General features: G+C 48.0%; 1 protein-coding gene across 3 annotated transcripts in view; it reads right to left on the bottom strand.

Annotated features, from left to right (window-relative positions):
* Positions 1-24,237, bottom strand: part of CCDC69 (coiled-coil domain containing 69) — a 36,682-nt gene extending 12,445 nt beyond the window's left edge. The window contains exons 1-4 of one of the 3 annotated variants that reach the window (XM_049707833.1): positions 22,907-24,237; positions 7,042-7,111; positions 3,873-3,979; positions 3,281-3,368 (exon numbers count right to left, since the gene is read on the bottom strand). In XM_049707833.1, the coding sequence (XP_049563790.1) occupies positions 3,281-3,368; positions 3,873-3,979; positions 7,042-7,111; positions 22,907-22,954 (313 nt within the window). In that variant the 5' untranslated portion in view covers positions 22,955-24,237. The remainder of the gene's footprint in view (positions 1-3,280; positions 3,369-3,872; positions 3,980-7,041; positions 7,112-22,906) is intronic. The other 2 variants (XM_049707834.1, XM_033406865.2) reach the window with 2 other exon arrangements.
* Between the last annotated feature and the right edge of the window lie 2,582 nt (positions 24,238-26,819).

Here is a 26,819-nt window from a genome sequence, read left to right as displayed (position 1 = left end):
AAAAGACAAAACCATAGTGGTGGAGAACAGATCAGTGGTTGTCAGGGGTTGGGGTAGGAGAAGATGTGAATACAAATGGGCAGCCTGAGAGAGTGTTTTGGGGGTGATGGAACTGTTCTATATTGGATTATGGTGATGGTTGTACAAATCTACACATGTGTTAAAGTTTATGAAACTGTATATAAGAAAGTCAATTTTAATGTATAATAATTAAAAAATAAAAACAAAAATAGAAAATAAAAGACAACAAGGTTATCAAATGTGAATAACCACCACTAGCCTCTCCCAGTTATACTTCCCCCTTGCTGTGCTTTTAGTCATTCATTTAATACACACTTAGGCAGCACCTAATTGGTGCCAAGCAATTTAAAAGTAAGTATGAAAGAATTCTGACTGATGGGAAGAACTCGAGACAGGCAGTCCCTTCCCCTCTGGGGTTGTTACAGTAGGAAAATTTTCTTATCAATATATTTACAATGCTAAAATTAATATCAAAGCAATGCTCTGCTTGGAGAAGAAAGTTCTTTTCCCATAATAGCCTTGAGAGGGAGGGAAGGAAGATTTTATAGATACACATACTGAAAGGAGATTCAAGGTAGGTTTTAGAGATACAGAAAGTGAACTAAGGTCCAGTGACAGACCCAGTTTCACGGGGTGTATTAGTATTAAAGTGCAACCCTTCAAATTCCCAGGGCAAGGGCTTCAATTCTATTTCAAAATTGCGCTAATGTTGCAATATGTTTCAAGATTCTTAAAATTGTTCAGACCTCTGTTCTAGTTATTCCATTTCTGGGAATCTAAGGATATAATGTAAAATGTGGGCACATCTTTACGCAAAACACGTTTAGTGCAGTGTTACTTACAATAGTTAAAAATCTATATGTCTAGACTCACAGGAAATAAGGAAAACCATGTATGCAGTGGTCTAGATTTTACATTTTAGTAGCAGAAGAATTACTTGGAAACATGTTTGATACAATGTTAAATAAAAAGAACAAGATATAAAATTTTACATATAAAATAATCTTAACTGTGTTTTTAAAAAGATAAATAACTCTGGGGGAAAGTCATACAAATACTGATGACTAAAGAAAAACTGGCTTAACATTTTCAAGGTCAATTTCAATAGCATCAAAAATCTAGACAGGGCTTCCCTGGTGGCGCAGTGGTTGAGAGTCCGCCTGCCGATGCAGGGGACACGGGTTTGGGCCCCGGTCCAGGAAGATCCCACATGCCGCGGAGCGGCTGGGCCCGTGAGCCATGGCCGCTGAGCCTGTGCGTCCAGAGCCTGTGCTCCGCAACGGGAGAGGCCACAACAGTGAGAGGCCCGCGTACAGCAAAAAAAAAAAATCTAGATAACCTTCCCCAAAGAAGCTATACAAATGGCCAACATGCACATGAAAAGATGCTCAGAAAAATTAGTCATTAGGGAAATGCAAATCAAACCCATGATGAGATACCACTTTGCACTCACTAGGATGGCAATAATAATAATAGCAACAACAATGGAAACTAACAAGTGTTGGCAAGGATGTGGTGCAATTGGAACCCTTGTGCAATGATGTTGGAACTGAAAAGTGGTGCAGCCACTGTGGAAAACAGTTTGGTGGTTTCTCAAAAAGTTAAGCATAGAATTACCATGGGACCCAGCAGTTCTACTCCTAAGCGTACACCCAGGGGAACTGAAAGCAGGTGTTCAAGCAGGTGCTTGTACTGGTGGCACTGGTTCATAGCCCAGGTATCCATCAGCTGATGAATGGATAAGAGAGTGTGGGGTGCCCAGGCAATGGGATATTATTCAGCCACAAGAAGGAATGGAATAATTTTAAAAATGGGGGGAGAAAAAGGAATGGAGTGCAAATGCACACTGAGGCACGGATGAGCCTTGGAAATGTTATGCTGGGTGAAGGAAGCCAGATGTAGGGGTTGTATGATTCCATTTACACGAGTGTCCGCAGTGGCACAGCCATGAGACTCAGAGCAGAGTGATAGTTGCTGGAGGGTTGGAAGGGTGAGGGTGGGGTTTGGGGGTGACTGCTTAGTGGGTATAGGGTTTGCCTTTAGGATGAGAGAGTTCTGGAAGTGGCCAGTGGTGATGGTTGCAGGGCACTGTGAATGGAGCAAATGTCACTAATGGTAAATCTTATGTGTATTTTACCAAACTAAAAGATATATGTACATAAACTTTGCCATACCAACCCTACTAGGATGTTATTCTAATGACGAAATCATGAGTGTGGCCAAGATTTTACAAAATGAGGTTCACCGTGTAAGAATCCCTGCTATTATAAACAATGGCAAAAGTTTGAAACTGCCGAAATGCCTAACCAGAGGCGCTCAGTTAAATGAGCAAAGGTACACACCGGAATGCTACGTAGTTACTAAAACTGTGCTACAGGAGTTTAATGACAAGATGTTAATACAATTCAAAGTGAAAAAATCCATTTATCTCCTCCCCCCAAAGTGTGTGTGTGCATAGATATATATTCTAGGTAAATACACACAAAGGAAGTAAAAGGGATCTATATCAAAGGGGTAGCAGTGACTAGTTCTGGGTGGAATTACACACAATTTTAATTTTCTCAGTAATAAAAATATACTAATAAATACTTGCTAAGTATCTTGTGAACTATCAGGGACTGTTCTAGATTCCTTCATCTACCTATCTATCTATCTATCTATCTATCTATCTAACTAACTATAAATTAAATTGTTTGATTCTCATAAAGACCCTATGAACAAGGGTTAACTAACTTCTTCAAGGTTACACAGCTGGTAAATGGTGAAGCTGGGATTCAAACCCAGAGGCCATTTGCAGAGTCTGAGATCCAACCATTATGCTGTAAGATCTTTTTGTTTAATCCATACATTCTAAATTTTCTTTGATGAGCACATCACATGTAAAAGGAAAGAAAGTTACTTGAAAAAAATAATCGACCTAACCATAAATTGTAAGAGCCGTCATCATTGTGGGGAAGGAAAACAGATATTTTTAAATTCTCCTATTTGTCAAGGTTTTCCAAATGTCCTGTAATGAATACAAATTGCTTTTAAAATGGAAAGGAAAAACACCTCTCAACTAAGGTAAAACAAAGGATGGGGTCAGATTTTACATGCCTGAAAGGACAAGTCGAAGGACGCTGCAAACTCCAGCCCTGAAGTGACCAACTGCTTATGGACCAGAGCTGGGAGGGAGGGGACAGTGGGAGTCCCGTGTGAACTCAGCTGGTGGAACAGAAGGAGTCCGTTCCACACCCTCCCAAGTGCATCTTGTCCTTACCTCTCAGGGCCTCCGCGTGCTCTCCCTCCAGGACTCTTCGCTGTTCATTCAGTTTCTCTCCAAGCTCTAGTTCCCTCTCCTTCTCCACCTGGGGGCGGAGGGTCCAGAGCAGGATGAGACTGAGTAGGTTCAGGGCAGCCTCACTTATTCACTCACCGACACTGGAGCCTTTTGGAGGTTGGTGATCAGAGTCCTACCCGCTGATCGGAGTGATGGGAAGGACATGTGCCCAGAGAGGGCACAAGGCCTCCAAGACATAGCAGGTGTGGCTGACTTTGCCCTCTTTAGGGCTTAGAAGGGGGTTCCCAGAGATTTACCAGGTGGAAAGGGATTTTGGAATCTTCTAATCCTGATGCCACTGAGGGCAGGAAGCCCTTTGTTACGTTAGTGTTTCCCCACCTTTTATTGCATAGAATGAATATAATGAATTATATGCCAGCAGTTACAAATATTTGTTCAACAGATGAAGGACTCTCTTCCCGGCAAAACAAGTAAGAGATACTCACACCAACAATAAGAACAAAAGATGGCCTCACTCTGGGATTTAACATGGTCAGCAGAGCAGGAGGAAAAGAGAGGGGCTGGGCCTTACCTTCTGTGCCCATTTCTTCTTGTCCTCTTCGTGTTGCTGGAGAATTCTGGTGAGAGCCTTCTGGTGCTGCCCAGCCTCCTCAGATGCACAGAGATGGACAGTTGTGGCTATAGGTGAGGGAGGAAAAAAACAATCACAGAGCAGAGGCTGGGACCAGGCCCAGCAGAGAGGGTGTATGAGGCTCAAGCTAAGGGCTGGGGAGCCTGTCTCCTCCTCAAGAATGGTCTCAGCTCGGGGGTCAACCTCCAGAGGCAGCTCCTTAAATCTCCCTGGCTTTGGAGACCCTCCTTCATAAAGTGCAGAAGCCAGGGGTCTCATTTTGCCCCTGGGATCTATAGCAGAGCCGGTAACTCACGGGACACGTTCAGCCCATGAAGGTGCTATTTGCTCTACCCCAGGGGTCCCCAACCGCCGGGATCTAATGCCCGATGATCGGAAACGGAGCTGATGTAATAATAATAGAAATAAAATGCACAATAAAAGTAATGCACTTGAGTCATCTCAAAACCATCCCCCCCGCCCCCGTCATGCCCCAGTCCTTGGAAAAATTGTCTTCCACGAAAACGGTCCCTGGTACCAAAAAGGTTGGGGACGCTGCTCTACCCAATATCTAAATTAAAAACAAATAGTGGCTGACGCTTAATAACTGGGCAGATTCTACTTAATACGACAGATTTCCAACTTATCTTGAAGAAGCCAAAGAAGTAGCGGTGTGCGCCTTAGTGTCAAAGCAGGAGCTGGGCGGAGGGGCAGCTGCCTTCCCCTCCGTCCAGGATGTGGCTCTGCCCTTTGCTCACAGAGGATGCGTGTAAGGGGCCACTTGGTCACACACGTTACCTGCTGGACCCTGTGTCTGAGTGTGTGACCCCTCACCTTCAGCATCCCCCGAAGCGGGGGGCAGGGAGGCTGCTGTGAACAGTGAGGAGACGCAAACAGAAAACCCCCAAACAGGCCTGGTGATGCCACTCTGAGTCCAACAGGCTGTGGGTCTCACCTAAGGCAGGGACCCACCCTCTCGGGGCTTCAATTAAATCAGGATAATGATAATACCTACCTCATGGGGCTATTGAGATAGTTAAGTCAGAAAACAATGGCGATAAAAATAACAACAGCAGGTAAACAATAAAGAGCGCTTACCATGCTCAGAAACACGCCCAGCTCTGTTCCAAGTATCTCACAGGTATTACTCACTGAATCCTCACAACCACCCAGAGTGGTGGGCACTGTGATTATCCCCACTGTGGGCACAGTATCCCTCACGGATGAGGGAACTGAGGGACAAAGAAATCATGCAACCTGCGCAAGATTACCCAGTTCACAATCGGGATAAAGGACTGTGAACCTACACGATGTGATTCCACAGCAAACATTCTGAACTACCACCTTGTTCTACCAGCTTATGCATAAAAAGCAGTAATTGTACAATAGCCAACACGTGGAAGCAACCTAAGTGTCCATCAACACATGAATGGATAAAGTAGATGCAGTATATACGTGTAAAGGAGTATTACTCAGCCATAAAAAAGGATGAAATTCTGCCATTTGCAACAACATGGGTGGACCTAGAGGGTATTATGCTTAGTGCACTAAGTCAGAGAAAGACCAATACTGTATGTTACCACTTATATGTAGAATCTAAAAAATACAACAAATGAATGAATTTTAAAAAGCACTAAGTGTAGTGCCAGGCATTTGGAGGTGCTCAGTAAGTACTCTTCATTGTTCACTAAATGTTCTCTAAATATTCCTCAGTGTTCATGACAAGCATTGGAGGCTAATACTAGCATTGTTAGCATTATTATAAATGTAGTAGTAATAGGGACTTCCCTGGTGGCACAGTGGTTAAGAATCCTCCTGCCAATGCAGGGGACACGGGTTCGATCCCTGGTCCGGGAAGATCCCACATGCCACGGAGCAACAAAGTCCGTGTGCGCCACAACTACTGAGCCTGTGCTCTAGAGCCTGCGAGCCACAACTACTGAGCCCACGTGCCACAACTACTGAAGCCTGCGCACCTAGAGCCCGTGCTCTGAAACGAGAGGCCATTGCAATGAGAAGCCAGCTCACTGCGACGAAGAGTAGCCCCTGCTCACTGCAACTAGAGAAAGCCCGTGAGCAGCAATGAAGACCCAATGCAGCCATAAATAAATAAATAAATAAATAAAAGGAAATGTAGTAGTAATATTACTACAGAACTTCATAGGCCAGGTTGGGTACAAGATATGACGAGAAATGTGAGGAAAGAGGCTGTGGTCAGTCCATCAGATAGGAAGTCTGAGCCCTGGGTCCTGGGCGGAGGCGGTGGTCATGATCAGCTCTCATAAATCATCTGGCTCGGGGTCCCAAACGTTGGTCAGCAGTACCAGACTGGCCCCAACTGGGGAGAAGCTTATTAAAAAGATTTATCATCCCTAACAATGCAGAGTCTTCAGCCCCGCTCCCAGAGATCCTTATTTAGTTGGTCTGTGGTGAGGCCCTAGAATCTGTACTTTTGAAAATCACCCACCCCAGGTAATTCTTATGTACATTCAGATTGGAGAACCTCTGAATTCTGACCCAGTTGCTTATCTGGTACTTGAACTTCATCTACAATATCCCTGACAGCCTCCAGGTGTTCATGAAACACTTTCAGAGATGGAGAGCTCATCCTATTATGCAGTACCTCTGATGATGTTAAACCAACAACCACATGAAAAATCCTTTGAGATTAAACCGAATTCTGCCAGCCTGTTTCTGCTACATTGAGGCCCTAGTACTGATCTCTGGGTCACTGAACAAGCCTCATCTTTCTTCTCCATGAGGACACTTCAGTCTCTTGGAGAGAACTGTTGTGTTTTATTGCAACATCCTCTGTTTCTTTAACTGTTCCTTCAAGACATGGTTTCCAGATTCCTCACCAGCCTCATCTTTCTCCATTGTACTCTCTCCAATTGTTCTGGATTCCTCTGAAAATGTATTTTCCAGAAATAAACTCAGCACTCCAGGTGTGGTATGAATAGTCGGGAACAGGGAAGAACTATCACCTCCCTGATTTTAGACATGATACTCCTATTAATGTAACCTAAGTAAAATCTTGTGAGATAATTAAATAGCCATATCATGTCTGCTGATTATAAAGTAGGAAATCTCATAGATGTCAGGGAGGGCATTTACAGGGCTGCCTACTCACCTGTGTCACCATTGAGGGGACCCAGTTCCTGCAGCTCTGGTTTGGGAGGCTGATCTGGTCCTTGGCACCTCTGGAAGAGATGAGACAACAATGAGGATGAAGGAAGAAGGTAGGAGGTCAGTGTGAGGACGGATGCTATGGTAAGATTCTTCTAAAGGCAAGACAGGAATTCCAGTCATGCCAAACCCGGCTCTAGGCCCAGTTCACTTAGGCTTCCTTCCTCACCATACCGAGGCAGCACTCCCTCTGTGGGGAAAGGGTTCTCAGAGCAGAATTTCTCATCTTGGCCAGGGAAACCCTCCGTGGGGAGTTTGATGCTGGTTGGTCTCTCCTTAGATTCTTGTGATTTGGCTTGGCCACCAACCATGGGCCCCTCTCTGCCCTTATCTTCCTTCTCTAGGGACTTGGCCAGACCTTCTGCTATTACCCTCACCCCAGTTATGGCCTTTAGGTGTCCTAAAACTTCCTAACCCCCAGTTCAGAGACAATTCCCCTTCCCTCTCGGGGCTTGTGGCTACCACAACTTCCAGCCAACTTCCCTGTATTGAAAGCAGAGCATCAAAGTTCGAGCCATGTTTTACTATGCTTCTTCTCTGCTAGAAGGGCTGTTTCCCCAACTATAAGGAGACAGCAGTACTTACGTGACAGATGGGGGTGAGATACTGCAGCCAGGATGTACCAGGCACTATGCTGTCTTATCCATACTATCTCAGGTAATCTTTAGAAGGACCCTGGGAAATACGAATGCCCCCCAATTTAAAGATGACAAGGCTGAGGCAGGTGAGGAGCCCATCAAGGTAAATCAGGGGACAACCGGCAGAGTCAAGGATTTGAGCCATACCTAGTGGGCACTTTAACCAACCTTGGCCAGTGTGGGTTGAATCTGATCATAGGAGAGAACTGAGGCAAAAGGGCCTTCTGTACCACAAGGCCGTGTCAGTGGCTCCCAGATTTCAGTTTTCATAAATAATATTTTGAAATAGGAGAATTGATATGGGTTGACAAGAAAGGCTGCTGACAAAAATTATTTGCAGACTATCACTATCATTTCATAAAACAGAAGACATTTTAACCTTCCAAAGTATATTAAGGAAAGCTCAAGATAGTTCTTCCAGGAAAGGTGAAGTAACATCTTACTCAACGTTACACACACATTCACACCTTTCATTTTCTCATTCACCCCAGAGAGGTGAAAAGTTGGTCAAAGTCTGGCACTGGCCACTGGACCAGGATCTGGGGTAGAAAAAAAATTTAAGCTATTTTGTATACTTTTCAAAATGCTCTAGGATGTTAGCTAGACTTATTGTGATCATTTCACAATGTATATAAATATTGAATCCTTAGGCTGTACACCTGAAATTAATATGTTACTTCTCAACTATACCTTGAAAAAGTGTTCTGATTTAAAAAAAAAAGATATTCTAGGCCCCATTTAATTTTTATTAATTAAAATTTATTTATTTTTGGCTGCGTTGGGTCTTCGTTGCTGCATGCGGGCTTTCTCTGGTTGCGGTGAGCGGGGGCTACTCTTTGTTGCAGTGTGCGGGCTTCTCACTGCAGTGGCTTCTCTTGTTGCAGAGCACGGGCTCTAGGTGCGCGGGCTTCAGTAGTTGTGGTGCATAGGCTTAGTTGCTCCACAGCATGTGGGATTTTCCCAGACCGGGGCTCAAACCCGTGACCCCTGCATTGGCAGGCGGATTCTTAACCACTGCGCCACCAGGTAAGTCCCTAGGCCCCATTTTCAAAATCACTTCAATAAGTCAGCCTGGGAAAAGGCTATGAAAGCATTCAATTGTGAATTATCATTGTAAAGGAAAAGCTTTACTTTTTTCTGTAATAATAGATTACTAAAATAAAAATTATTAACAATTTCCTGAACTTGAGAATGAATGAAATGCTGCTAGAAAGCATACTTCCGGTTGAGGAAGGAAGAGAAGGGAAGGCTTCTAGAACATTCTGCTCCTGCCCCACAGTGCCTGGCACAGGGCCTGGTGCTGCGTGAAATCCCGGCAAACTGAGCAAGGCACGGTGCTTCCCCCAGGCCCTGGTCCCCACATCTGCTCAGTGGCTGGCACGCCTGTCACCCTCCCTCCACCCACCCTGTGAAGTCTCCACCCTCCTGCCCATGGGAGAGGGGACGCCTGGCCCAGGCACAAGCTGTCAACACAGGATTCTGGGGAAATGACAGGAGGCAGCCTCTCCACCCTGGGCCGGAGGAAGGAGGGAGATAAACACCAACGGTTGTCTTGTCCCTGTTGCCACCACTGGTTACGCTAATCTGGTCAACGTTTTTATGAGAGTGAGATTTCCAGAATTCCAGTCTTGGCTTTTCCACAAATTTGGACAAGTCTCCTTCCTCCTCCGGGCTCCCACTTCCTCCTTTGTGAAGTGGAGGTGAGGAGGTCTTAGTTTCACCCAATGACGCCCATGGCGTTCAAACTCTGAGTGTCTGATTTCAGATCCTCTCAACTGCACTGAGAGGCAAGGGTTATTACAAGGGAGGAAACTGGAGCTGGGGAGGTAAGACACTGTCTAACGGGACCTCGATGTCAAAATCAGCATAAGAACAAGGTCTCAGAACAGTAGAGACCAGAACAGTATGGTTAAGAACTGTGGGAGTCTAAAATCACCCAGATCTGGATTCAAATACTAAATCCAACACTGTGTGACTACATGGCCTCTCCAAGCCTTGGTTTCCTCAGGAGGTTATTTTAAGGATTAGATGAGATAAGGCACCTATAACGTCTGGCATATTCTAAGATCTCAAACATTATGACAGTTATCATAATGACAGTTATCACGTTATGTTTGAAAAGCACGGCAAGAGCAAAGACGCACAGCACTTTCCTAGATCTTCTGGGCTGCCACTGGCCTCAGGTTGCCTGAAAAAAGTTCATAAAGCTCATGAGAAACTGTCTTCTCCCAAATAACCACCACAGAAGGTGGAAAACTCTTCTCCACTAACAGCTTCCAGACCTTAGGCAGGACATGGCCAGATCCTGATGGTACCCCTGCCCCCAGGATAACTCCTTCAGAATGACATTCAACACTCATAATCTGTCCACACTCTACTGTTCTCCTCTCCATTTTCTTAATATTTAAATATTGGTAAACATCTTCTTCCAATTATAGTGGTAATAAATAATACATATTTATTCATTATTGGAATATTATACTTTCTTACATCTTACTTTTTCAAATATGAGCATTTACTACATGGCATTAAATATTCTGTAAATATATTAATTTTAATGACTTGAGTATGACATCCTTACAGGTGAATTTAATCATTTAATCAATAAACCACAGTTGAATGGTTTTTTAATCCATACAACCTCCACTGGTTTTAAATCATTAATATTACTCAACATCTAATTGAGTGTTTCATTTTCAAAATAGTTTGCAAGAATATGTTGACCGCAAAGAATTTGCTTTTTAAAAAAAAAATGCCTTCATGTATCTCCTTCCACTCTCTAACATTTCTATGAAGCTCCCACTTTGAGTAGCTTTCTGATATTTGTGATCTAACTGTAAAATGTTATTCCCTCCCACATGTGAATAAACATAAATCCAGATGTGAAAAAAAATCCACATCTTTTTTTTTTCACATTGAGGGAAAAAAAGTTGAGGGACTTCCCTGGTGGTCCAGTGGTTAAGACTCCGCGCTCCCAATGCAGGGAGCACAGGTTCGATCCCTGGTTGGGGAACTAAGATCCCACATGCCACATGGCACAGCCAAAAAAAAAAAATCCACTGTTGAATATATACATTATTTCCATTTTTTAATTTCCAAATCATGCTTTAGAGAACATACTGATTTATAAAATTTTTCACACATCTAAAATTACTGGCTCTGCCTGTGCTCTGCAACAAGAGAAGTCACCACAATGAGAAGCCCGGGCACCGCAATGAAGAGTAGCCCCCGCTTGCCTCAACTAAAGAAAGCCCGCGTGCAGCAATGAAGACCCAATGCAGCCAAAAATAAATAAAATTTAAAAAAAAAAGAACTATAAGATTAAAAAATAATAATAAAATAAAATTACTGGCTCTACTCTCCAGAAAGTTCTATCAATTAACTCACCCACTAATAACACACAGAAGGCCAGTTTCACTGCAACCTTGTCTACATGGACTAGTGTCTTTTTTTTTCTTTAATTAAAAAAATTTTTTTTCATGTTGACCAATTTGCTAGGCCAAAACCAAACCAAAACAACCTACTGTGCTCCTGGCCACAAGATGCACAACCATGTGTTCAAGACCATCCCAGCATGACACATGGTCAATAATTTCTCAGGCCTCCAGGCCCCGCTCATCTATTATTTCTACTTGGTCTCTCCCCAGGGCTGAGTTAGCTCCTGTCAGCGCTACGCTCCAGGGCCTGTTCAGACACCTATGTGAGTAGCTACCCAGTTACCTGTACTTCTGCTAGTCCACGGGGCTCCCTGAGGACAGGGACCATTTTTGAAATCGACTTTGGATTTGCCCCAGTATCTGTTACGATGCCCAGAACAATATTTCTAGGAATTTCCAGGCCTAATAGAGGGTCTTCTGTATTAGAACCACCTGAAGTCCTTGCTTAACACAGCTCCCAGGCCCAGTTCTAGACCTACAGCATCCGAGGGTGGTGTGTGTGTGCTGGGAAGCTCTGATCTACCAACCCATCCAGGTGATTTTGAGGCTCGCCAAAGCCTGAGGACACACAGCCCAGAGCTGAGCGGGAATCGATAAGCAACTACTGCATGGAAAATTCCCACGGTGGGGCCTTGGCTACTTGCTCCTCAGAGGTCATGCAGCAGAGTTCACCCTGCAGTGGGAGAGGACAGGAGCTGGGAGGGGGCCACAAAAATTTTCCCTTCCAAAAGCAGAGTGAGGCAGGCCTCAGACTGGGAGGGGCATCCGGTCTGAGCTCTGGAAGAGGAATGGCAGCTTCCTGTGTCAATGGAAACTTGGGCGAAGAAAGCTATGAGGTGGCAGCTGGCAGCACGGGATAGAGGGAGAACCCAGGACTGGGAGAGAGGCCAGGAGACCCAGGTTCCAGCTTCACTGTGTGACTTGAGGGAAGTGCTGTCCCCTCTCTGGACCTATCTGTGATGGGTCACGGTTGGAACAGACGTTCTCCTCAGTCCTTCTGGGCTCCAGGGCAGCCCTTCAACTAAGAGGACTGGAAACAGGGTCCCTCTATCTTGGTGACATGCACCGTTCTGGGGCCCAGCTCCTTGCTGTCAAGCAGACCAGAGCTCTGCTCTGGGGTCAACCAGAAGCAAACCTGGTCCGTGGTAGAACACGGCTCCGAAAGCAGACAGGGTCCAGGCAGAGCATGAGGACAGGGCCCAGAGCCATGAGGAAAACAGGTAAGCTCGGACTGGGCCTGGTGAGACCCTCTCGAATATGCTTGCATTTTGGAGGGTAAACTAACCGAATGGAAGGTGTGCAAGAGTAGCTGACAGGATGTGGTAGGAGATTCAAACCAAGTGACAGGAGGGACTGTTAACAATAGTTGATCAGCCTCGAGAATAGGCAAAAAACAAAAACAAAAAGAAAAAACTCTGGACTCCGTCTTCAAACCTCTGCAGGACTGCCATGAGGTAGAAGCTGCTAGTGTGTAGTCCACAGCCTTGAAAGGCAAGATGGTGTCCAAGGACTAGAAGTTTCAAGTGCAATATGAAGAATCTCAGAACTGTCCCAAATAGAGAGAGGCTGCCTTATTGGAGGGTGGGGTGGTGGTAGTGAGCTCTCTGTCACTGGTAGCATACAAGAAGAGGCAAACTTCATTTTGCAGGTTGGACTGACTGAGTGATCTCAGAGGGCCCTCAACTCCAACCATCAATAATTCTATAAAATATCCCTGATGTTCAACAAGTAAAGACCTCTGGTAAGCATCAAGTGTTTAGCTAGTGCAGGCGGTACGTAAAACCCACCAACGTTAACAGAGTCCCAGGGGGCTCTGTTGAGTATTATTCAGGTTGCAGTACTCTGGGGTGAATTTTCATAGTCTCATACTGAAGTGTCCAGGGTAGACCCCTCACTTCCCTCAAATTCCGAGCCTCATCAGGAAAGAATGAGGAAGGCAGAAGCAACCTGGATAGAAACTTCCCAGCTATTCCTTCCCTTGGGAATCCCGCTAGGATGGAAGCCACGCCCTGAGGCTGGCTCGGCCTTTCCTGAAGACACTTGGTCTAACCTTGCTTTAGGGACTGTCACTCCACCTTCTTCATGGGCCTTTAGGCATTGTGTATTTCTGACTGAACGGTGTGATTTATGGCCTCATTAATCCTGCTTAGCTTCGAGAATTTAGTAATCAAAGGACCCTTAAGAGTTCACCAAGCTCCTCTGCCATCCCCACAAACCACAGCCCTGGCTTCCCGTGGCCGCATAGTTCTGTCACACCCACCTTACTGTCACACCCAGTAAGCTGAGGAACTGGGACCCAGAAGACAGGGATGGAAGGGCCCCTGGAGACAGTTTATTCCAATCCTCACCTCCTATTTCCAGATGGAAAAACTGAGGCCCAGAGGGGAGGTGAGCAGTGCTTGTCAGAGGCCACAAAGCAGGGAGCAGAGCCCTAAAGGGAATCCAGACTCGAGGCGGAGCCCCTTCCGCGTCCTTCGTGCACACGCCAGATTGATCCAAGTAGCCAAACGATTAGGGGACTCTGAGCCTCAAGGGACTCGTGTCACAACCCTCTGCAGTATCAGAGCTGCTTTCCGGTGTCAGAACTCAGCGTGGGTGGGGCCCCTGGCACCACCACTGGTTTCGGGATCTGAACAACCACAGCAGAGCCCATTGGCTGAGGGTAGAGGCAGGAAGGAGGTGGCGGCGGAGGCCTGTGGAGGCGGAGGCCCAAGGGGCCCCTCCAGGACTTTGGGTGGGGGAGAGGCAGGACCAAAATATTCAGGGCTGTTGAGAAATGTTAGCGTTCACACCCAAACTACAGAGCCTCGGATGTAAGAACACCATAACCACAGGCCTCAGCTTCCCCATCTCTAAGATGGGCAGAAGTATTTTGCCAAAGCAATGCCTGAATGCGATTTCACTTTCACGCGGCCAGGGACGCCAAAGATTTACTTCAACTTGTTCATTTTACACATGACGGCGTCAGCATCAGCCAGTGCCTGCCTGGGGACATACCGACGTGACCACGCAACCGAATGAAAGGTAGGAGCACCAGCCAGTACCTCTCAGCTGTGTCAGGAGGCCCCGCCTATTCTCTGAATACCTGCAATGCCCCTAGAACACCCCAAGTCAGGGGCGGATGTGGCCTCCATCCCTCCCATCTGACCAGCTGACGAAAGAGATCTCAGGGGAGGACAGAACCACTTCCCTCCCACACACCTGCTGAGCCCACCCATGGCAGACAGTGAGCGCAGGGCCCAACCCCTCATTCACAGATGGAGGGGCTGAGGCCTAGGAAAGGGTTTCCAGTATACCACATCCCCTTCCTTCCTCCCGAGAGCCCACCTTTTCCTGTCCCGTATCAGCCTCCCAGGGGGTCTGCCAGCTCTGCTCGCCTGAGAGCGCCTGGAGCTGGCAGGAGCACTCGGTACCATCTCCAGCATTTGGGTCAGTCCGCCAGGCAGAAGGACCCTGAAGGAGTGGGACAGAAAACGGTGTCAGTGGCCACAGCGGGGGAAGGGACGGGCTGAGGGCATAGGTACACAGCTGGATATCCACCCGTCTCAGCAACCCAATGGCAAACTCCCCAGTCGGAGTCCAGAGTCAGGCCCCTGACTTGCTACTTGCTTGCTGTGTGACCTTGGGGAAGCACCCTCCCCTCTCTGGGCTTCTGTTTCCTCCTCTCTCTGGCATAGAGTTGGGCAATGGGATACATCAGGGCCCTTCTGGTTTTGGTATGCTGTGGGTTGAAAAGAAGGGGCAGAGTGAGGTCACCCTGACACCTCATCCTCTATCAGTCCTGTCACACTCGCTGGCTCCAGGCACGGCAGAGCTGACAGTTGGACACACTCAGCTGTCAGCCCCTGCATGGAGAGGGCTTCTCTGCAGGACAAGGAAGGAGGGGCCCTTGCTCAGGAGGGTCTGGGGGGTGTCCTGAACCCTTCATACCACCCTCTGTTCTTGAGCAGCTCCTGTGGAGAGGATGTAAAAGGGGGCGCTGCAGTGCCTGGAGCAGAAGATGACAGAGCCCAGCAGCCACCTCGCAAGGTACACGCGGCAAGCACCCCCACCCTGCCGTAGCACGGCCAGCAGAGACTGGCACCCATTAGCGAGGGCGGTGGCTCCTCCAGGGTGCTCAGGGCGGGGTCACTTGTAACAGGGAAACGCTGGAAACCAGGCTCATATCCACAATGGGGCACCAGCTCAATACACTAAGGTATATAACACTAGGCAGTGCCACTCATATGTTTAAAAAAACCAAGTAGGAATTTACCAACAAGAGTGGAAAGCCATTTGGTAGAATATGAATAGGCAAAATAAACTATTTCTACTGTACGTAAATGCACAGGAAAAACTACCTAGAAAAGCGCACACTGATGGCAGTCAGTCATCATCTCTAGAGAGAGGACTAGAATTATTGCAGTCAAGGAGGGGGAGCTTCAGTTTTGCCTAAATTCTTAGAATTTTTCAAACAATAGTGTACTCACGTTTGACTTGCGTACAATGAACAACAACAGGCAGAATAAATACCTCTCTTGGAACCTAAAAGCAGCCATGGCGATCATTTTACTGGTGGGGAGATCAAGGCCCGGGGGACAGAACCAGCTGAGATCACACAGCAAGTTAGTGACAGAGGCAGGAGTGGGACCCACTCCTGACCCCTGGCCCAGTGCGCTTTCCTCTGCAGATGCTGCAGCTGGTGTCCAACAGCATTTGGGCCTTGTCCAAGCACCTCCTTGTTTGCAGTGCTCCCTACCTTTCTGCCAAGCCGTGGTTCCAAAGGGGAGGCACTGGGCTCTTCCTGCCCATTTCTACGGGTGGCAGGGTGGGGGAGGGGTGAGAGAGGGTGGGGAGTAATTAACCTTAAAATATATGTTTCCTAGGGCGTTGGTGACTTAAAACAACAGAAGTTTATTCTCTTCCAGTTCTGAAGGCTAGAAGTCCCAAACCGAGGTATCGGGTGGGTTGGGTCCTGCTGGAGGCTCTGAGGGAGCTTCTGTTCCATCCCTCTCTCCCAGCTTCCAGTGGCTGTCAGCAATCCTTGGCGTTCCTGGGCTTGGAGCTGCATGACTCCAATCTCTGCTTCTGTCATCACATGGCCTTCTCCCCGTGTATCTGTGTCCAAAGTTCCCTCTTCTTACAGGGACACCCGTCCTTGGATTAGGGCCCACCATCATCCAGTATGACCTCATCTCGACTGACTACATTGGCAAAAACCCTGTTTCAAATAAGGTCATGCTCATAGGTTCTGGGTGTACATGAGTTTGGGTAGGGACACTAATCAACCCATTAAAGGGACTTCCCTGGCGGTCCAGTGGTTAAGACTCCGTGCTTCCACGGTAGGGGGTACGGGTTTGATCCCTGGTCAGGGAACTATGATCCCGCGTGCCGCGTGGCACGGCCACAAATAAACAAACATAAAAAAATCCATTACACATAACTTTTCTGATGTCAGAGCTGTTTTCTCAAGGAGAGGGCAGGGGGTAGGGTTGCACGGGGCGGTGGAGAAATGACAAGGTTCGTTGTACACTCTGAAAAAGAACTTCACTGCTGGGGAGGAAGGAAAACTGGAAGTAGGTCAGTTTGTACATCATGTATCTGGGGGGAAAGCATGGGTGTGGGATGGATGTATTGTGAGGCATTTGGCCTAGATGTTCTGGAAGATTCAGATTTGAAAATAAAGTGACACAAGATAAATGATTTTTAAGGATTCATATTTACTTGGTGAGAAGTCGATGGCTTGTCTTCGGGTGACGGATAGATTTAGATCTATCTATGCTAAAGATAGGTGGAATTTCTCATTTTCTCTCTCTCCTTCTCTCTGCCTGGGGCGGGGCCCTGGGAGCTCCCCCTGCACCCACCTGCAGGTCCTGCTCCCTTCCTGGCCCACTCCCTGGTCGATCAGTCATCCGGGGTGGCTCACAGTGCTCTGAGGGCAGAGGACACTGAGAGGACAAAGTGCAGGCCTTGAGGAGGGAAACCCAAGTGCACCCCGAGATGTCAGAGCCAGGACTCAGGCCATCCATCAGACTCTTCCTTTTATTGGGGCTACCCAAATTTTTCCAAGTTTGGTTTTTGAACATGAATGCTCGTGAATGTTATACTGAGGTCTCTTAGAACTCTTTTTCAGACCTTTGCTTACTAGCCAACCTACGAACACTGAGATGTCTAGTGGCAGCCCCTCCTACCAGGAGTGTCACCATCTTGACTTATATGGCATCCTGTTTCCGGATGAACAATTTGAAGTTTTATCTTTTCGGCCCTTTTTATAATAAAAAAAACACACGTGATGACGTGAAGCATGGGCCCCAAACTCAACACCCAACTGAGGCAGCAGTGGAAGTCCTGAGGTGCCTGGGGGCATCTCAGGCTCTCAGGGACCTATGGTAGCTGATTGGGAATTCAGCTACAAAGGAACAGAATTAAAAAACATGTACATGTGCAGAAAGTGTGTTACCAAAGGTTGTGTGTCCAAGGCAAGGATTTATTAGGAATTATTCTGATGGGTTTCACGTCACAGGGCACAGGTGTCTCTTTATAACATAGAAATCTGGCACTGAACCTCACAAGGTTGTCAGAGGTCATATATATGGAAGCCTGTATTGACTTTAACTAGCATGATTTTTCCGGTGTGGGGGGGCATCATTTGGGGGGTTGGGCAAAGCTCAGAGGCCACATACACAGCAACGTCCCCACAATGTTTGGGACAGAGGACTCAGTGCCAGGGAAAGGCAGTTTCCTTTCGTAGACCCTCTGTCCCACCCTCAGCAAAGCAAGTTCAAAGGTCAGATTTGCCCTGCTCCTACCGACCAGGTGTCAGGGGCCCTGCCTCTTGTGTACCCCATTCACCCTGACACAGTGTCTGGCCCCCATTCACCTTCAAAACCCAGCCAAGATGACATCTCTCCCTGGAGGCCCTCCCTCCCCCAACCTCTCCCCTCTGACAAAAAGGCACAGTCTCCCGGCTTAGGAGGAAAACACAAGGGTGGGTAGGAGTGGGGAGTGTAAATAACCAAGTGTCCAAACTGGTTCAATAAGCCACAGAACATCCACAGAACATTAGGTGGCCATTAAAAATCACATTTCCGCGGACTATTTAACATGGGAGAACGCCCCCAACAAAATAGTAAGTAACTAGAATATAATCATTTAAAATATATTCCCAGGGACTTCCCTGGCAGTCCAGTGGTTAAGAATCCACCTTCCAATGCAGGGGACGCGGGTTCGATCCCTGGTCGGGGAACTAAGATCCCACACGCCGTGGGGCAACTAAGCCCCCGCGCTACAACTACAGAGCCCACGAGCTCAGGAGCCCTCGCGCCACAACTAGAGAGAAGCCCGCACGCTGCAACCAAGACCCGACGCAGCCAAAACACAAATGCATAAATATATATCAAATAAATAAATAAGATAAAATCTTTTCCCAATTCTGCAAAAATAGTGACATTCACATATATCATACATGTAGGAAAACAGTAGAAAGAATGCCACTGAAATGTACACAGAGGCTACCTCTTCCTGGTGAGATTAAAAACGACTTTAAAACTTCTTTATACTTTTCCAAATTCTGAAATTTTGCCTCAAACATTATAGTCATCCCAATAATGAGATGTCTTGAGTGGAATCCTAAGTGCTTCCTCGTCCGAGGCTTGCGTCCCCTCTTCTATTTTTGCCACAATCGCAGCTGACCTCTGCTTGAACTACTCCAGGATGGGGAACTCACTACCCTTCTTCCTGGTGAGAAGTAGAATCTGGCTCCCTGGAGCTTCCCCTCATTGGCCACAACTCTGCCTCCTGAAACCAGAGAACAAGGCCGTGCCCTGTGCCCGTGCCTCTTGACAAGACTTCAGAGGTTGGAAGGCAGTGGCCAGGCTCCAGCTTCATCTTCCTAACCCAACAGCCTGCCAAGAACATTAACGTCCCCGTCTTCCGCAACCCTGTTTGCTTTCCTTGGGTACAATCCAGGCGGTGATGTCCTCACCCACATTCTGTCTTATCGAGGGTGTGCCACTTACCAGTTGGTGTATCAGGGGCTCTACTACATGCATTCTTTCATCTAATCTTAGAACCCTATGACTCAGGAGCTAACATCACACGTATTTTACAGATGAGGAAACTGAGGCACGGAAAAGCCAAGTCCCTTCCACGGTCACTTAATGGATCCATGACAGAGCCAGGACTGAAGTGGCACCTGGCCCAGAGTCAGACAGCTGAGTTAATAAATGAATATGTGGACCCAGTTGTAAAGCCCATGTCCTTAGTGTCTATGGTTTTGTTTCAGAATTAGCTGTGCCCATGCCAGGCTCTCCCATGGTGTTCACTTCTGCATCTCTGCCTCTCACCTGGCCTGCTACAATGGAAACCCTCCTGAAGGGCTACTGACCACAGAGAACCTGTTGCGCGAGGCATGTCTCCGGGAGCAGTGCTGAGCCAGGGTCTCTGATGCGCTGCTCAGAGCTGTGGCACCAGGCACACATACAGGGGACTGACCATGAGGCACTAGCTGTCCCTCCCCACCTTGGGCCCAGACGGGTAACCTGTTGGGGATGGAAGGCCCCTGCGTACTCTCCATGTCACTCCTACAGGCAAGTCCGTGGGCTTGCTTCCTCGGCCCTTCCCCTTTACGTCCGGCCTTCTCCCAAATCCTCCCAGGGATGTGGCCACATCAGCCACAGTCTCTGCCAAAAAGGGTTTCGGAAGGACCACACAATGCAGGTGGTTCTTCGGTAGCCACATCCAGCCTGCTAGGCATCCTCACTCATTTTTTCACCAGGATTTCAACTTTCCCCAAAAGTCCCCGTAACAGCCCCAGGTCAGGCCTCTCCGTGGGATCTAGGACGGCTGGTCAGCTAAGGCCACCAGGCACTGTTGACCACAGGACTCAGCAAGCCCTCAGGGCCTGGCCCCTGGAGGGACCTTGAGAAGTCCTAGTGGTCAAGCCCGTCCCTAGCCAGCGGAGTCCCCGCTGAGAGCACCGGCCTCATTCCTCACAGCTGGCCACGCCCACTCTCCACAACCAGCACTGTCACTCTGCTTCTCGGGCTCAGCCGCTGCTCAGACTGACCTTTGTACCTCGACTGGGCAACTCCTACCAAGCCTTCAACACTCAGCCACGGCGTGCTCAGCCCTCATCCAAGACGCCTTCCTGCGTCTCTCAAAGCTGGATGAGATACTCCTGCTGCACCCTGGGCTAACCCCTAGTCTGGCTCTCCTGTGGCCCTCATTCACTCACTCAAATATTTATGTAGCACCTGCTCTGGGCTCTGTGCGGGGCAGTGGGCACTAGCCGGGGAGGGCAGAAAACCAGGCCCCACTGCAAAGCTTGGCCACCAGCTGGCTATGGGACATCACTCCTCCCTTGAACCTCAGTCTCCTCCCCTATAAAGTGGGGAAGATTCGGCAGCTCAACCTGGCTTCCAGGCTGCCGTGAGGTCGGCAGGATGTGAAAGTACTCTGTCAACTGCCACTCAGGGTGAGTCACTGTTGTCGTGACCTGAGCCTCCTGCGGTCTGAGCTCATTTTTGTACATCCCATCCTCAGAGGCCCCCTCCCCCCCAGGGGGCTGAGAGCCTACTGGGGATGAGCTTGGAAGCTCACGCCTTCTAGGGGTTGGCACTTGGATGAGAAACTGGGCAGGAGCACAGCACAAAGGGATGGAAACGGGTGTGAACTTTAAACAAAATCAGCTTATAAATCCTGCCACTCAGGGGCAGGGGCCTGGCACTGCTGGGGCAGGAAGAAAAGCCAGGCTGCTCTGAGGCAACAGGGTAAAGGCTTTAAATGCCAAAGGGCTTTGGAATCAACAAGAAGCCACTGGAAGCACCGAGTAGGGGCAGAGACAAAGAACACTGGGCTAGGGGACTGGACACCTGGGCTCTACTCTAAGTTGCTCTGTGACCTCAGTCAAGACCCTTCCTTCTCCAGGCTTTAATCTCCCATCTGTATGTTGGGTGCATCAGCCCAGGTGGTACCCAAGGCCCTTTCCCACAGGAATAGTCTCTGCTGACTTCCCTTGCCCTTCACAGCTTGAGACAGGGGGTCCAGTTCAGGCTGTGCCAGGGACAGACAGGGACAGCTGGCGAGGCTTTCAGAAAGGCCACGAGGCCGGGGAACCCATGCTCACTGTGGTCTCCTCTTCTGGACTATGGAAGAGTCAAGGCCTGGAACAGGGCTCCTCCTCCAGTCTCCTCCCACCACTGTGTAGATGGAATTCACCCTTGGCCCACTTTGCAGACTGAGAGAGCAGAGAACACCGGTGCAGAGAACACAGATTCTCAGACTCTTAGAAATCATCCTGCTCATCGCCCTCCCTCTCTATATAGAGGGAGAAACTGAGGCCCAGAGAGTACTAATGGCTTACTTGGGGTCACACAGGATGCTCGTGGCAGAGCTAGGATTAACACTGCGGATCATGCCCACCTATCACCAGTTTGTTCTAAGTCTCAAGCCAGGCTCAGGTTTATGTGCGCATCATCCCGTCAGCCAGCCTCTGCTTCCACTGATGGAGGCAAGCCTCAGTTTCCCTGTTGGAGCCAGGGAAGACAGGAGGGTTTCTGGGTCAGAGCTCGGTGAGGTTTTTTGAACTGGGAAGAAAGGAAGAGCAAGGAAAGCGGAGGAGGCACTGTACTTGGGACAGAAACTCTTCTCCCTGGACTAGGCACAGGGCAGGAAATAGAATCACCCAGGTTGGGGACAGTCCTGCATTCTCAATAAGTAGAAAAGCTTGTGCTCAAGCACAGGCAACGCAGCAGACACTCAAGTTCAATGAAAAATGACTAAATAGTGTCACAGGGTGTGTGTGTGTTGGGGGGGGGGGGGCTCTTGAGGTCTCAGGGGACTGATCATCAAGTTTATAGGACCACCTATTCCCACCTGGCTGGAGGGCAGGCAGTCGTAGGAAAAAGGCTCAGGACTTGAGGGTCCTCCCTTCCCTCTGTGTGCCTCAGGGTGTCCTCTGGTTCCAGACTCTGAACCTTCTGGGCTTGTCAGAACCCAAGGGGCAGCTGGTCCCACTGCAAGAAACCCGAGTAGAGTCTCCTGGGCCCTGCCCCAGCTCGGAGGCCCCTTGGGGGAGGGACAGGAAGGGAGGGAAGGGGAGCAGAAGGCGGTAAATCTCCCCCCTCGTTGGCCCCTCCCAGCTACCCTTAGGACAGCCCACATGCACCGGCTCCGGGGCCTGAAAAGGCTCTATACCAGCACTTCTCAAACTTGTAATCACCTGGGCATCTTGTTAAAAGGTTCTATTTTAGTAAGTCTGGGGCACAGCCAGAGATTCTGCATTTCTAACAGGTCCCAGGTGATGCCGATGATGTAAAGCCGTGGACCACTCTGCGTCCGAGTAGCGGCCCTAGAGATAATCTGCCTCTTAAAGGTGGGAAAACCCAAGGCCCAGAGAGGTCGAGTCACATGTCCACGGCCACACAGCGAGCAGCCCCAGACCGAAGGAAAAGGCACCTGCCATAGGCACTAGACATTTCCCCAGCCCGCCAGCCGGAATCAGCTGCCCTTCCCGGGCCCTGGGGCCGTGTTTGTAAACTCGGCTGCCCCGCGCGGCTGAGCCCAGGGCCGTGAGGGAAAGAGCGCCGCCCGGCCGAGTCTTCCCCGCCTCCCTCCGCGCCGGCCTCTAGCTGTTCTGCGTCCGGCATCCCCGGCCGACCCGAGGGAACCCGGGGCACCGAGGGTCCCCTGAGGCGGAGTGGTTCCGCACCCTCCTTCCCCTCCGAAGACAAACTTCTCCGCCGGCGCCCTTTACCTTTTTGGGGGGTTTGCAGCAGCTCAGCCTGCTGTCTCCGCAGCCCATCCTCCTCGGGGGACTCCCGGACGCCGCCTCCCAACTCCGGGGCCCCCAGAGGACCCTGCCGTTCTGGCCCCGCTGCCGGCTCCGCGCCCGCCGGCCGGGGCTGCCGGCGAGACCCTGAGACTGAACCTGGAAGCGCAGACTTGAGCGGGAGCTAGGACGGCCGCGCGCCGTAAATACTCGAAAATCAGGGCCTCAGCGAAGCCGCCTGGGCGCGCGGAGCCGCCGCCTGAGCAGGTGACCAGAATCCTTGTAAATGATAGAAAACTCGGGCCAGGGCCGAAAAGATCCCTACGATCAATGGATTCCTTTCCAGGCCCGCAGCAGAGAAAAGGCCAGGAAAAAAAAAATTAAAACAATTATTTAGTAAACGCAACAGCTACCATTTATTGAGTTGTCTCTGTCCCGGCTTCTCTGCACATATTATTTCGATTTCTTGCAATCTCCTTGCAACAAAGGTATTAGTTCCTCCATTTTACAGGTGAGGAAAATCAGGCTCCGATATGTGATTTGCCTAAGCTCACAAAGCTAGTAAGTATCAGAGCCCAGATAAAAATCCAGTTCTAACTCCAGAACCTAAGCTTCCAACCATTTCCCTACAAATACATAATAATGGGAAGTTTAATTGTAATGCCTCCCCACTTCTGGGTCCACAGCTCCTTCCAGCTCACAAACACCTGTAATATTCTACTCTATCCATTTTGAATCGATGTTGCCCATCACAACTTCGTGAGGCAGACAGGCAGATGCAGGGAGAATAAGGGATGTAACATGTCAGAGTCTGGGAAAAAGAACTTTTGTTTACCCTTGCTTTGTTACTGGCTGAGGTTTCTGGGAGTGGCAATGCAGGAAAAAGACACCTAACTTTGAAAATCAGTGTGAGTGTGTACCACTTGGAAAGATGTGCTGATGAAAGGGACTTACAGTCGTGAAAGGGAAAAGAAAGTGAGACCACTACAGAACTTCCTCCTCCACAGAGTAAAAACCCAACTGCAGCAGGTTCAAAGAAAGGCAACTGAGGACACAGGTGATATTAGTTTCTCGGGAAGAAGAATAAGACGGTGGTTCACAAGGTGTGGCCCCGCAAATCAACAGCATAAGCACTACCAGAAATCTTTGATAGAAATACAAATTCTCAGACCCCACCCAGACCTACAGATCCTAAACTCTGGAGATGGGCTCAGCAATCTCTAGCTTCCTAAGCCCTCCCAGTGATCCTGAGCCATGCTTATGTGTGAGAACCACTGCTGTAGGACACGCTGAACAGGTAATGAGGAAAGAGTATCTATTTAAATTAACAATGATTATGAAACAGTGCTCATGATTTACTAAAAACCCAAACCAACAAACAAGCAAAAAACCAGAACAAAGTAAATATCCAAGAAGAGGAGCTTGGTTAAAAAAATTATGATATATCCATAAAAATAGAATATCATGTAACCTGCTAAAATACTTACGAGGATGAGGTTTTTAAATGTCATAAAATGTAACAAATTCATTCTTATTTTTAAAAAGTGTTCATAGTGATTACCTATGAACACCCTCTCATGAGGGTGAGAGTTTGGATATTCATTTTCTTATGTTAAAAAAATGAGTATACACTTCTATTATAATAAGAAAATTATTGTCATAATAAGAAAAATGTTCTCGAAAAAATATGTTTTTAGGGCTTCCCTGGTGGCGCAGTGGTTAAGAATCCGCCTGTCAATGCAGGCGACACGGGTTCAAGCCCTGGTCCGGGAAGATCCCACATGCCGCGGAGCAACTAAGCCCGTGTGCCACAACTACTAAGCCCACGTGCCACAACTAGAAGCCACCGCAGTGAGAAGCCCACACACTGCGCAGCAACGAAGACCCAATGCAACCAAAAATAAATAAATTTTTAAAATATATATGTTTTTAAACCCAGGCATGAGATTGAGACTAGTTTTTCACCATCAAGTGGGTAAGGATGTGAAATCCCAAGGAAATAGACAATGATTGTGATGAGCTAGGTAGGAAAGCAGTGTAAAGGACAAACAGGGCCAAAAATGTGTAGGGAGATCATAACCAGTAATGTCTTGGGTGATCCTGAACCTGTTGTTTCTCTTTTTGGAGAGTTTCCCATCTGAACATCGAAGAGTTGAACTTTCTAAAAATGATCTGGAATTTTAATGTCAGCAGTTGGAATCAGTAGCTTGGGCTGGTGGGTAGGAACCAGGAAGGCAAATTCTGTTTCCAGAGACTCTGTTCTCAGGAGCTCTTGCCTCCGGCTTCTTGAAGCTTCCTGGGAGACCAGGCTTAGATTTCCTATGTTCACACAACTGGCTTTTTGGTTATGTGCTTTGAAGTTCCACCTGAGAAAAAACCCTACGGAGTTTTTTTTTTTTTGCTTTAGGAACTTGAGTTTAAATAAGTTACTAATGAGATTTCTGGTGGTGGTCGTGCCAGTCAGGTTATGTAAGGTTTTGCTGCAGTGATGAAAAACATGCAAATCTCAGCAACTTATGAGTGAAGCTAAGTTTTGCTCACACGACCCGTCTAGCATGGGGAGGCCGAGGGCTCTGCTTCACAGAGATATCCGACACCATTCTAAGATGCAGCCATCCCAACTCCATGGCTTCAGGGTTTGCCAGGCCAAAAGAAGACAGTGTATGGAGAATGGTGCATGGGGTCTTAAATTCTTCCACTCAGGAGTGACACACATTAAGTCCACTCACATTTTATTGGCTAAAGCAAGTCGCATGGTCATGCACAACTACAAGGGGATGGAGAAGTGTAATGTGTGCCCAGAAGGAGAAGAGAACCAGAAATACTGGTGAACAGCAGAAATGTCTACCACAGTTAGCAATCAACAAGCAGGTACTATGATATGCCCATTTCTTGGGCAAGTAGGGTAACTAACTCATCCTGGTCTGCTCAGGATTTCCCCACTTTCAGCACTGAAAGTCCCATGTCTCAGGAAACTCCTCAGTCCTAGGCACACTGGGATGGTTGGTCACCCTATGGGCAAGGACAGTGAAGACTCAGTTCTTATCTTGAATTAGTTATAATCTATTTTCTTGACATTAGACCTATACATAGGAAAAAGATGGGAAACTTACAAAAACAGGTTACAAAGCAAATGTCAAGTTGAATATTGCATGCAGGAAGTATTAGCATTAAAAGGAGGTAAGAGACAGTGGTGGATGGGGATGGGAAAGGAAGACTTCCTGGAGAAATACTAAAGCCAAAAGCCATTCATGGCGAAAGGAATCCTAGAATCTCAGGCTGGGATGGGATCTGATGCTTCACTTCTCTTGCTTCTAACTCAGATAAATCTCTTTTACAATTTCCCTTCTATAATTACCTTTCCTACTGTATTTGTGCAGTCTATGTTTGAATACTTCCAGTGATGGGGAAATCACTACCTATCTTTCCATATCTAGGGGGAAGAGGAGAAGCAGGAAGGAGTAATCACAAGAGGGAGGAACAGCATGGGTCAAGTCGGGGTAGAGTGTGGAGGCTGGGGAGTTGGGGAAAAAGGAGGAATTAGTGTTGGTGACTAAGTTGTGTGTAAAGGGACAAAAGTGGAGGATGGGGTGAGCAATTTGGGGGAAAGATTGGAAAGAACAATATGGGAATTATCTTGAACACCTTTCATATGAAAAGTACAATATACTCACACATAAAAAGTTTCGCCTAGAATTTCAGGAATTTCAGGGCTCCCTACAGCCCACACAGTGGGGCCATGTGTGGATCCCAGGTTAAGAACCTCTCAATGCAATGGTCACTAAACATCATTCTAGCCCTGAAAGCTTTCTCTGTGTGGGTTCCGACTGAGCCCAATTGTTTCCCAAACATGTTGTCTGCCCAGGGTAACTTTCTTTACTATCCACCTGTGTGAGTT

The sequence above is a fragment of the Orcinus orca genome, chromosome 3 (genome assembly GCF_937001465.1).
Source record: "Orcinus orca chromosome 3, mOrcOrc1.1, whole genome shotgun sequence".
Taxonomy (NCBI): Eukaryota; Metazoa; Chordata; class Mammalia; order Artiodactyla; family Delphinidae; genus Orcinus; species Orcinus orca.
The sequence above is the reverse complement of the archived record's forward strand: the minus strand, read 5'-3'. Positions and strand labels throughout refer to the sequence as shown.